This window comes from Tupaia chinensis, unplaced genomic scaffold (assembly GCF_000334495.1).
Source record: "Tupaia chinensis unplaced genomic scaffold, TupChi_1.0 Scaffold149383_1, whole genome shotgun sequence".
Taxonomy (NCBI): Eukaryota; Metazoa; Chordata; class Mammalia; order Scandentia; family Tupaiidae; genus Tupaia; species Tupaia belangeri.
In genome coordinates, this window is record NW_006209227.1 from 3,417,746 (window position 1) to 3,429,493 (window position 11,748).

The 11,748-nt window shown below is 44.7% G+C and overlaps 1 protein-coding gene across 1 annotated transcript in view; it reads left to right on the top strand.

Moving 5' to 3' along the window:
• The first annotated feature begins 328 nt into the window (after nt 1–328).
• The window catches only part of TRPM8 (transient receptor potential cation channel subfamily M member 8), a 148,066-nt gene continuing 136,646 nt past the window's right edge, over nt 329–11,748 (top strand). Inside the window, exons 1-2 of the mRNA XM_006171163.2 lie at nt 329–393; nt 4,442–4,579. Of these exons, the coding sequence (XP_006171225.2) occupies nt 329–393; nt 4,442–4,579 (203 nt within the window). The remainder of the gene's footprint in view (nt 394–4,441; nt 4,580–11,748) is intronic.

Below are 11,748 nucleotides of genomic sequence, written 5' to 3' on the forward strand. Positions count from 1 at the left end.
GAAGGTAAATACGAGAGGGTGTATCTGAGCACGTGCCAAGGGAGACTTGCAGGCGAGTTGCTCATCCTCCATGAGAAAACCACTTGATAAGAACTGTTTGAGAACAGCAAGACATACTTAGAAATAAAATCTCAGCCTGTCCATTAAGGTCTTATGGGTAGGGATGGCTGGCCATGAACTTGAACAGCAGAATAACTCCCCCAGGGAAGAGGGTTTCCGCATGTGAAAAATGTGACATTTGTTTATTTGACTTTTATTGAGTCTACCCTGCATTCCAGGCAGGGGGAAAACACCAGTGAAAGGGCTGGAGGAGGGGGGCAGCTGATCGATGACGTGTAACATCACCCTGAAGGCACCAACATCATGGAGTGATCAATGCATGATGGAAGACAGGTGAGGTGGTGAAGAAGGACTGGGTGCCTAATGATGAGGGCCTCTCACATGGTGGGATGGCTGAACATGCACCTCTCTCTCTGTCACTCTGCCAAGATCACATGTCCTATATCAGAAACAACAACAAAAAGAAAAACAACACCAAATGGACCATGATGAACATTTCTGAACAATGGCTGTGTGTCAAGCACTATTTTCAGAGATTTATATATATTGACAAATTAAACCTTCACAGAATACTTATGAAAGATGGTATAAATGATTGTCTTTGTTTTACAAATGGGAAAATAGATCTCTCACAGAGAGATCAAGTGTTGCCCAAGGTCACACGGCTGACAGTAAGTGGTGGTCTGATGTAGAGTCCAAGCCTGTAATCAATGTGCTATTAATAATAATGATGATAGTAACAATGATAATAACAATAGCAAATATTCCTTAAGAAAGGCATTGCTCTAAGTACTTTAAATAGGGCTAATCCATTTAGTTTTCATAAGAACCCTAGGTAGTTACTATTGATAGTTTTGCCATTTATGGATGGAAAAACAAACACTTAGAGATAAAGAGAGGTGCCCAGGGGGCCAGCAGGTGGTGTAGGGATTAAGGCATCTGGATCCCTCATGGTGACTGCACAGTTTGGATCCTGGACCTGATGACTTGAAAAATACACCTTGGTGTGGAAAAGGGGGTGGATTGCCTACTGGTTATGGCACTGGACTCCCACATGGCCTACTGCAGTTCAAGTCCAGACCCAGTGGCTTAAAAATCATTCTGGTTGTGCATGTGTGTGCGCCCAAAAATCCTAGGAGGAGAATAGAGGAGGAGGGATTGTGGTATGGCCATTTCTTCTGGGGGTTGAGTTCTCATTTTCCATCTCGCTGTCTCTTTCTGTTTCTGTCCAGTGAACACATGTCCCATATGGCAAAAATTAAAAAAAAAATGTACAGAAAAAGAAAACATGCTGGGTTATGTGTGCATGTCCAAAATCCCAAGAGCAGAATAGAGGATATGGGACTATGGTGTGGTCATCCCCCTGAGGGATGATTTCTCACTTTCCCTCTCTATCTCTCTCTCTCTCCATCTTTTTTCTGGTGACCACATGCTCACCATGGCAAAATTTAGAAAAAAATAGTCGCCCAGGACCACACAGACAAGGTGGTGCATTTGGGATTTTCAGCTGGGCAGTTCACTTTGGGAGCCTGATCTGTCCTCTACCTTGCACCTCTGGAAACAGCCAAGTGCTAGAAGGTGTGTGTGTGGGAGAACTTTCATTAGAAAATGGAAACACTAGAACCTGAGAAGGGACCAAGGAGAAACAGGCTGGGTGACCAGGTGACAGGTTGTTGTGGACCATCATGTGGAGGCAGGATTTATTTTATTGTGGAAAAAACAGAAGCCAGAGGTGAAACAGCACTCAGAGAAATAGGAGAACTTGGTAACCTTTATTACGTTGGCCGGCATGGAGGAGCTAGTGCTCTAATCTCTGGCATGCCCACTGGGTTTACATTCTTTTTATAGGGACAGTAGAAAAGGGGGACTGGGGTGGGCTCAGCTGAACAAGTTTTGGGCAAGAGCTGGTTGCTATGTGGAAGCAAGGCATGGGGACTGCTTGGTTAGATAAGGGGAAGGGTTTCTAGCAGCTCTGGGGAAAGGGCCTCCTGCCCAGGGACTGGGAAGGTCCTCCTGTTTGGGACTGACAGCTGCAAGGTTGGTGGCTGGTGGCCTCCCAGAAAGTGGTTTTCACTTCGTTTTCTACCTCATTACTCCCTCTTGAGCCTCCTCAACTTATTTGTTTAGGAGGGCCAATTAACAGGCGGGCAATAGATATAACTCCTGGTAGAGGACACAAGCATCTGATTGAGGCGATGCAAGCAGAAAGAGGACAGCATTTCAGCATTTGATTATTACAAATGGTCTGGGAACATTTAGTATAGTCCATGTGTGTTTTTCCAGGGAGACACAGCCTCAATCTTCTGTCTTGTGTAGATTGGTCAGCTTTCAGAGTGACCAAAGCAGGGCTATAGTCCTTTCAGGTCTCTGGGGTAATGGCTTGTTGTTGGTGTTTTTTTTTTTTTTTTTTTTTTTTTACAGATGGTCAAGCCTAGACAGTGAAGTAAAAGCTGGCCAACCCTGAAAAGCCAAACAGATACAAAAGAAGGCATCCCACTAGCAATGAATCAAAAGAGTTATGATTTTCCTATTGCCAGGAACAGGACTTAGGAAGAGTCCTGTTATCAAATAGCCTAAAATGATCTGTCAGTGTTTATGGGCATGACTCAACCCAGACCCTATGGAAGAGATTTTGGAAAGAGTAAAAAGCAGTCGGACTTCTGTCCTCAGTTCCCCCGTCAGTGAAATATTATTTCTCTGAATACATGTGTCCCACCATGCTAGGAAAGTTCGTTCCTAGGAATCAAGTCCCAGGGAGCTAAGAAGGCTCATTCCTAGGAGGAGTCAATCAATTATCTGTTGTTATAGGCAGTAGAGTCCTGGGGGAGGAAATTTCTGACTGGTTCAGTAGCCACTTGTCTCTGGGCAGGGGGAAGAGTCAGGCCTTAAAGTTTGGAGTAGATGTATGCTATGGACTAACTTGTATTTTGTTTTCTCTTTCTGTATCTTGTGTAGTATTTATGGGTAATATACAATAAAAATGTACAAACAAACATTATATTGTAAACAGAGTTGGAGGGCATTAAACAGCCTAACCAATCAAAGAAAACTTTACATGTATTATTATATTTTAATCAGATTTATAATACGGTTACTTTGTTTATTAATAGTTACTATATTTAGACTGTGCTTCAGCACCAAGTGCCGAGGTCTATTGTTTTATGGCCACCGTAGATGCCGCCTATCATATATAAATTCTTTTATAAAATCTTTGAAAATTTGTCTTTCTGTTCCCCATCTTATGAAATCTGATTCCTCTGGAAAGGCCATCTCGCTTGTAACTTTGTATGTAGGACTTTACATCAGCTTATGGGTATGCATTTTACGAACAAAGCCTTGCTTGACAAATTTCTCAATATAGAACAAAATGATCTTAATGATGAATGTTTAAGATTTTATAGTCATTTGAAGAACCCCTCTTAGAAATGCATCAAACAAAGCAATTATCCTTGAGCAAAAAGCCCCAGAACTCTAGGAATGAAAACGGGTCAACTCAGTGTCTGTCGGCAGCAAACAGAGTCGCTAGATTGTTATCGGGGCTATAAGATCACTGCAGGCCGTACATGCGTCTTTAAGTTTTAGGCATGCCTGTTATTTTATTTTCATTCCTATGAGAGATTTTCACAATTTAGGACATACATATATATATATTAAAAGCATTGATCTCATTGGTCTCTGAGATGTTCTCTTTGACAAGAGCAATGGATACGGTGAACTAAGGTCTTGGTGATAACTTGGCCTGTCAGGTGTTGTGGATACTCACCCCTAAAAGTCAGACCCAGGTTAGAAGTTCCCAATAGTAATAATGCATCCTATCCACAGAAGAAATACAAACACTAGTAAAACTTTTTGTTTTCCAGGTGTTGTCTATTTGGGTTATGAGGGGGAAGGAAGGTCAGCCTCTTCAGGGTCTGTCTGCAAAACCACAGACTTTCGATCCCTTGTCTGACATGGGGCTATAGGGCCCACTATTAGGATGTGATTCCCTGTCTTTAAGGAACAGTTTTGTAACCACGGTGGAAGGTGTTTCAGAGAGCCAGCCATTGACTGATACATGGGAACTGATCTGGGTGCCCTTGGCCACTGCTAGAGATGCCTGTGACCACCTTCCAAACTGCCTGCACTTGCCCAGGTCCAATGACTCAGAGGATTACTATCCAAGGGGGGCCATTCTACTTCACAGAGTGGTTTACTTCTTCAGTTTACTCCCCAATGGTTTTGTTCCATATTCCTCTCCTCCCTCAAGGGCTTCTCTGAAATGCTTAAGCATACATTTCAATAGGGATTTAATAGAACTAGTTTGACCACCCATGAAAACTCCAGAGCTTGGGAAGGCAATTTGTGTTTATAAGCATGTGCCTGCTCCTTGCTGTTATTCCAGACTGAAGATTTGCTCAGCCTTGCCTGAGCTGCTGCTGCTGCCTAGAGCTGTGCACAGAATGGAGCAGCACAAGCAGAGCCAAGCAGAGCAAGGGAGCCAGTGGAGCAAGGTGCGCGGCTGCGTGCCTCCTGAGCCCTGGTGAGCTCCTCCCAACTGACCCATGCACTCCAGGCAAGTCATGTTGGGCTTCTTGCAAGCTAAAAACACCACAGTGCAGTGAAAACCCCAATGCTTTCCAAGTAAATCAAAGCCAAGAGGAATTTCTGGGACCAACTGTAGTCACTAGGGGCTGGTGATATTAGTCCCAGGGTAAACAAAAGGGCTAGTACAATGGGAAGCACAGTGATAAGGGGCTTGGAACATACAGTCCCAGGTACCACAGGTGTAACCTCCAAGATCCCCTGGGGCTTGTCTGATCTCTTGTCACAGTCTGGAGGAAAGGGCTAAGAGGCAGAATTCTGGGGGTGGGGAGTTGTGTGCAGTAAAACGTCCACCACAAAGGTCTCCAATTGTCAAAGGCTTTTAACTCCCAGGAAGCACAGCCTACAGCTGGACTGATGAGACTGCTGATACCGAAGTCAATGAGAGTTCAGAGGCCAGAATGAACTGTCTGGGTTTTTGGCCTTAATGTTTCTCTATGGGAGCTGCCTTGGAATTGGCTTCCTTGTGCGCTTTTGGCAATGGTTAAAATAGTTCACCCTAGCTTCAGATCTCTAAAGCAATGACACTGTTCTCCAGTGAAAGGACAGAGTTACTTAGCTTGAAGTGGGAGTCGGTGTTTGGGACCCAACTAAGAAAGAGGAATGTTTTCTTTTCTTCCTTTCTTCCTTCCTTCCTTCCTCTCACTCACTCTCTCTCTCTCTCTCTCTCTCTCTTTCTTTCTTTCTTTCTTTCGTTTTTTGCTATAGGGTGCGTGCGCTTGCCAGACAGAGAGAGAGACAGAGAGACAGAAAGTGAGCAATCATGCCCCCAGGGGGAATGGCCACGCCGCAATCCCTTCTCCTCCATTTTCCTCTCAGGATCTTGGGCATGCATGCACACGCACCTGGTGTCAGTTTTAAGCCACCGAGTCCGGGACTTGAACCGTGGTCGATTACATGGGAGTCCAACAACATAGCCATTACGTTAACTGCTGGTCCCAAGCGGAGTATTTTCTAAACAGCCTGACCAAGAGTGCTGAGGAAACAACACAGACAATTCTAGCAACATCTTGGTGGAATCTAAATGGAGACTTTTTCAATTGTGTCCAGTTGGCTCTGGGCCAGTCCTGTACTCCCCAAATAACCAGTAATCAGAACGAGTAAAAAAGAAACAGAGGAGAGAAGAGACTAGAAGTGACTCCAGAGGTTTTCTCAGGCTTCTGAGGAGAGGGTGACTTGGGCAATTGTTGGGAAGAACTCCTGTTTGAGTTGTCGGGGACAGAAGGGCATGCCTGACATAGGTTCATGAGTTCCTACCCTCTAATCCTAAAACCCTCTTGTGTCTGGTGTCACAACAAACACAGGATGGGAGCCCCTTCTTCCATGAAGGGAACATCCAGGTGTCAGTCTGGCTGCACCCCTCACGGAGACCTTAGGGAGCCTCTTGGCTCTGGCAACCAGCTATAAACCTGCTCTTGGATTGAATGAGCAGGAAGGGACTATGTCCCCCATTGTCGATTTTGCCTTCTGGCCTAATAAAGACTCCACAGATTCACAGGTTAGGATCCGCTCAGACTCGGTAGCTGAAGCCATGGAGCCACGAAAACATTTGCTCATCATTTATACATTCATTCCAGAGTTATACATTCTCTCCCACCTCAGAAGAGACCCTAACTGATGGCTCTGTGACCTAGGAGCATGGTCAGTCCTCTTCTTGGTCCTGGAAATAGGAGAGTGATCAATTCTCCTCTTCTAACCATCTGGGTAGGCCTGACTAGGGTCCACAGCGCCCCAGGGGCTTACCAGATTCCAGATGTCACCAAAATGTTCCAAATTAAGTTGGTCCTTCTCTCCCAAGAGTCTGTGTGACTGTGAGGCAGTTTTTTGGGCAGCTGCCTTGAGCAGGAGAAACCTGGCAACTGCTGAGTGGCACATCTTTCTCTCTGAATCAGGGCAGCCACTCCAGGAAAAGTGACTCCTTGGCCTCTGGTAGCTCAATGGGCCAGCCTCATTTCACTTCCCAGCCAATACACCAAACTGTTGTGGAAAAACCAGAAGACAGACGTGAAACAGCACTCAGAGAAATAGGAGAACTTGGTAACCTTTATTATGTTGGTGGGCATGGAGGAGCCAGTGCTCTAATCTCTGCCACTGTCCACTGGGTTTACAATCTTTTTATAGGAACAGTTGATAAGGGGGGCTGGGGTAGGTTCAGCTGAGCAAGTTTTGGGCAAGAGCTGGTTGTTATGTGGAAGCAAGGCATGGGGACTGCTTGGTTAGGTAAGGGAAGGGTTTCTAGCAGCTCTGGGGAAAGGGCCTCCTGCCCAGGGACTGGGAAGGTCCTCCTGTTTGCCTTTATTATGTTGGTGGGCATGGAGGAGCCAGTGCTCTAATCTCTGCCACTGTCCACTGGGTTTACAGTCTTTTTATAGGAACAGTTGATAAGGGGGGCTGGGGTAGGTTCAGCTGAGCAAGTTTTGGGCAAGAGCTGGTTGTTATGTGGAAGCAAGGCATGGGGACTGCTTGGTTAGGTAAGGGAAGGGTTTCTAGCAGCTCTGGGGAAAGGGCCTCCTGCCCAGGGACTGGGAAGGTCCTCCTGTTTGGGACTGACAGCTTCAAGGTTGGTGGCCTCCCAGAAAGTGATTTTCACTTAATTTTTTACCTCGATTTGACCACAACGAGAAGGCACCTGACAGCTCTACTGGGGGACGGACACACATTATGTACTTTGAAGAGATGACCTTTGGAGAAGAGAGGAAGGTGGATCCTCTGAACGCTTGGAAGTTGAAAGGGCAGCTAGAAGCCATGGCAATCATCCAAGAAGAGATAGCACTTAACTGGACAAGGGAGGTAGCTGGTGAGCAGAGAAATGGTTGGACCTGGGTACAGCAAATCAGGTTTGGAGGCAGAGCTGACAGCAGCTACTCTGGGTTGGGTTATGGGAAAACAGGAACCAGAGATGGCCTGAGCAATTAGGGGGTTGATGATGTCATGAGTGGAAGAGGGAGATATTCAAGTTAAGGGGTTGGGGAAGGGCTTGGACTCAATTGCTCTGGCTGGGACGGAGTCTGAAGTGGCTGTTAGATACATAAATGGAGACATTGAGATAATTCTTAGAGATTAATGAAAACACAGCTTCTACAAGCATGTAACAGCAAAGGGCAGTTGAAACAGCCTTGACATTTCTCTGAGTTTCACCAGGGCCAACCGATCTACTTGATCCTTTTACTCCAAACAATTTTGAGTGTGAATGTGGTTGTGTATGCGTGTGTGTGCATATGCACACTTGTGCCTCTGGCAAGTTAGCCATGGGCTTAAATGAAAGGACTCTGGAACCAGATGAGAGTTACATGATTGAAGTCCTGTTAAAACAGGAATTCTTTGTGAGGGGAATGGTCTAATACTTTCTTGTGAGGACAGAAGTCTGACTGCTTTTTCCTATCTTCCAAAATCTTTTCCAGAGGGCCTGGAGGGTTTCTCTCTGTTTCTGTCCAGTGAACACATACCCCATATGGCAAAAACTTAAAAACAAAAACAAAAGTAAAGAAGAAGAAGAAAAATAAAAAGAAGAAAGATACTATGAACACAAACATTAACAGACTATTTTGGCCCATTGGTAACATGATTCTCCCTTCATCCCTGTCCCTGGCCTCGTATCTTTGTGATGCATATTAAACCTCCTTATTTCTGATAAGTACATTCCTTTCTGATCTCAGCAACCTTCCTTTTCCAATCACCAACCTAAAAATGTAAAACCCACCTATAACCTACAAGTCCCCGCTTCCACATGTCCTGCGTTTTTGGGCCAGACCAATGAAAAAACTCTTCACTAAATCCCAAAGTCTGTCTCTCACTCTTATAACCAAATAAAACAAACAAACAAACAAACAAACAAAAAACACTATACCTAATCAATACGAGAAAGGCATGTTTTGCCTCCTCTCTGGGCCTAGGTCACTCATATGCTGCTTAGAAATAAACCACATTAATTATTATTGTTGCAGAATTGGTTATTTCTGTTGATGCTTGGTTGAGATAGCACTTACAGATATAAAGAAGGAGAACTTGGCCAAAAGACTATCTGTGGTCTTTGGATGAAATGCCTTACCAAAGCAGACCAGAATCTCCTAACAGAATCACTTCCTGTGATTAATGTAACATGAAATACAAAAGAGGCTAATACCGCAAAGAATGACTGGGAGCCTGATGCTAGAGGGCCTCTTGCATGTGGGGATAGCTCAGTGGAGACCCAAGAGAAGAGAATTATAACATGAATGTAATAATAATAATGATGAACATTTCTGAATACTTGCTGTGTGTCAAGCACTATTTTGAGTGATTCATGTGTATTGACAAAGTAAGCTCTCACAAAATATTGAAAATGAGCAGAGACCCTCAAACGTATTTTCTAAGGTTCTTGAAATACAAGGTCTATTTACATTGTAATGGCTTAGAATAAGGGGTAAGTCTTCAGACTTTGGTTATGATAATGAAACAACATTGATCATGAATAAGGGCCATTTGACCTCTAAAACTCTCACTTAAAGGAAAGATAAGGGTTTCATTTCAACATGTTGGATGTCTTGTAGGATGGAAACTTCTGGCTGTGAACTCAAGGACCTGAGACTGAATGGCTCCAGAAATTTGAACAGAAATTTGATTATCTAAGGCCTCACCAATCAAGAATGCCCACGAGATGATCATATCCTCTTGAACCAATCACTGAATTGATCATGCACCTGGGACTTCTGCCCCCAATTTTGTCCTTAAAAACACATGTGGGGAACATCTTGGGGATACCGGACATTTTCAGCATGAGCTGCCCACTCTCCTTGCTTTACTCTTTGCAATAAAGCTGCACTTTTCTTCATTACACCATGTGCCCATGGTTTGGTTTTATAGCACTTGGCTGAGCAAACTTGATTTGAGTTCGGTAACAATATCTGTGAGATGGTTTCAATTACTACCTTTATTTTACAAAGGGGAAAACTGGACATGGAGAGATGATTTTACTGGACTGAATGCCTATGTGCAGGGTTTTGCCTTGCGCATGTTTGAATTTACATCCCCCAGCCCAGAGCCTGGCAGCAAGCCAATATTGGATGGATGACTGGGGCCAGCAGAGCTGTTAAGGACCATCGAGGTTGTCAGGGGCCAGCATAAGACAGTGCCCACTCTCCCCTTGGAAAGTGTCTTTCCCATCAGGTTCCTTTAGGGTCAAATCTTCAGTTATCATCTGGGGTCGTGTGGCTATTTTTGTCTCTGACATTTGAGACCTTTTCCACTAAGAGACCACTCTGTGGGATGTAATTCTCCTAATAATTCTAATTGTCCACTGCTCCTCACCTTCCCTCTTCCATTACACTGCACCTCCCATAGCCATCATGCTTTTAAGTGGCATTCAGGAGTTCTTCCTGCCTGGGGGTGGGCTTCTCAGACCCAAATCAGAAGGAAGATGGGCAGTTCTGCTAACCCAAGTGGGTCTGGAATGTGTTTTTCTTTCCAGGTCCTTACCACAAAAAAGTGGTCAGAAGTCACTCAGAACTAATTTGTCTTCTCCAGCAAAGTTTCAGTAATTTGGATAAAAGGGAAGAAATGGGTTCTAACTGCCCGGAGCTCTGAAATGGGAGAGAGCGAGGTCATATAGGCCAAGCTGATCGCTATGTGGATTTTTCATACACAAAGTAGTTTCATTTTTCACTCAGGCTCAGGAGCTGAGGCACTCAGACTGAAGTTAGGGCAAAGTATCTCCTCAAAAGCCCCTTCCTTCTCACCCTGCCAGCTTTGCCTATTTGCATGCAGGTGTATTTCAATACAGCTTCCTCCATACCTTCCTGAAGTGATCTGCTCTATTAGCTCTCACATCCTTCTAATTCCTTGTTCAACAACATCATTGACAATCTCCAGTCAACACACTGGTCGGACATTCACCAATGTTCACATGTTGCCTTGCAAGTGTGCACATACTTGAATGAGGAGCTGAACTCCATCTTGGTAGCAGGTAGCTGATTTTTCTATTGATAGTTTTAAAATGGTTTTATAAAATCATGCTTTCTAATTTGCGTGTGATAGTTGTGCATATTTGTGGACTACAGCATGGCTTCTCAAAACTGGCATACAATGTGTAGTAGTCCAGTCAGGGCAGTAGGCATACCTCCACCCAACATTTACAACTCCGTGGTCTTGCCCGTTCGAGATTCCCTGACTCTACCTGGTTCCTATGCCCACAGCTTTGCAGTTGGTGGTATTATTGGAGGTGAAGATGCCAGGCTCAGACAGGCTCAAAGACTTGCCCAAGGTTGTCCCGGAATGTGGACTTTAATCCAGGCCTGTTTGCCTCCAGAGATGGAGCACTTAAAAACTGTGGTATCCTGCCTTATTCTGGGAGACTTACTATGAAAGGATAAGGCAAGTTGTCATTGTTTACTTTCACATTGGTGGACACCAAGTGCTTTGATTTCTGAGTCTGCATCATTCTTGGTCCTTATTATTCCCTATCTCCATCCTCTTGCTCTCTCCAGCCTCATCCTCATCCCCACTCCCATCTCTAACTCTTGTCTCCCTCTCCTTCCTTCTCCATCCCTATTTCTGTGTGGATCATCTGCTGTTCATTGTTTCCAGTCTCAGTGTGGGTTCTCATATGGAAGAACTTGGAAGTCTGGCTTAGAAGAGACACTGGGACTTTATTTGGTCCCCATCTCTGGCATAACCAAGGAAGACTTCCTATAACGTGAAAGAACTGAAAATGCCTACTATTCATGCCAGATTTCTTGACTCAGCTTCATCCTCGTCTGCTGCTTTTTCCAGGCCTCCCAGTAGGTACAAGCGTCATCTCCCACAAGCCACCCATGCATATTCTCCAGTTCAACAGCCAGTTGTGCCAGAATTTAATTCTGAATATAAATATCTCATTACTTACATGGCCTGCCTAGAAGTCCAAGCTGCCCTCCTATCTAGCCTGGATGGGTGTAGTAGCACAGCAGCCTGCCTACTCTAGCCCTGTGGGCCACCCTCCAAATAACTTAGATGTGCTGCAGATTCCTTTAAAGATTAACCAAATCACTCTTTTCCTGCTTAAAACCCCCTTCCCATGATACTCAGAACAAAGCCAAAATCTTTACAAGGGTCTAGACAGTCCCACATAACCCGACTAACCCCCGACTATCT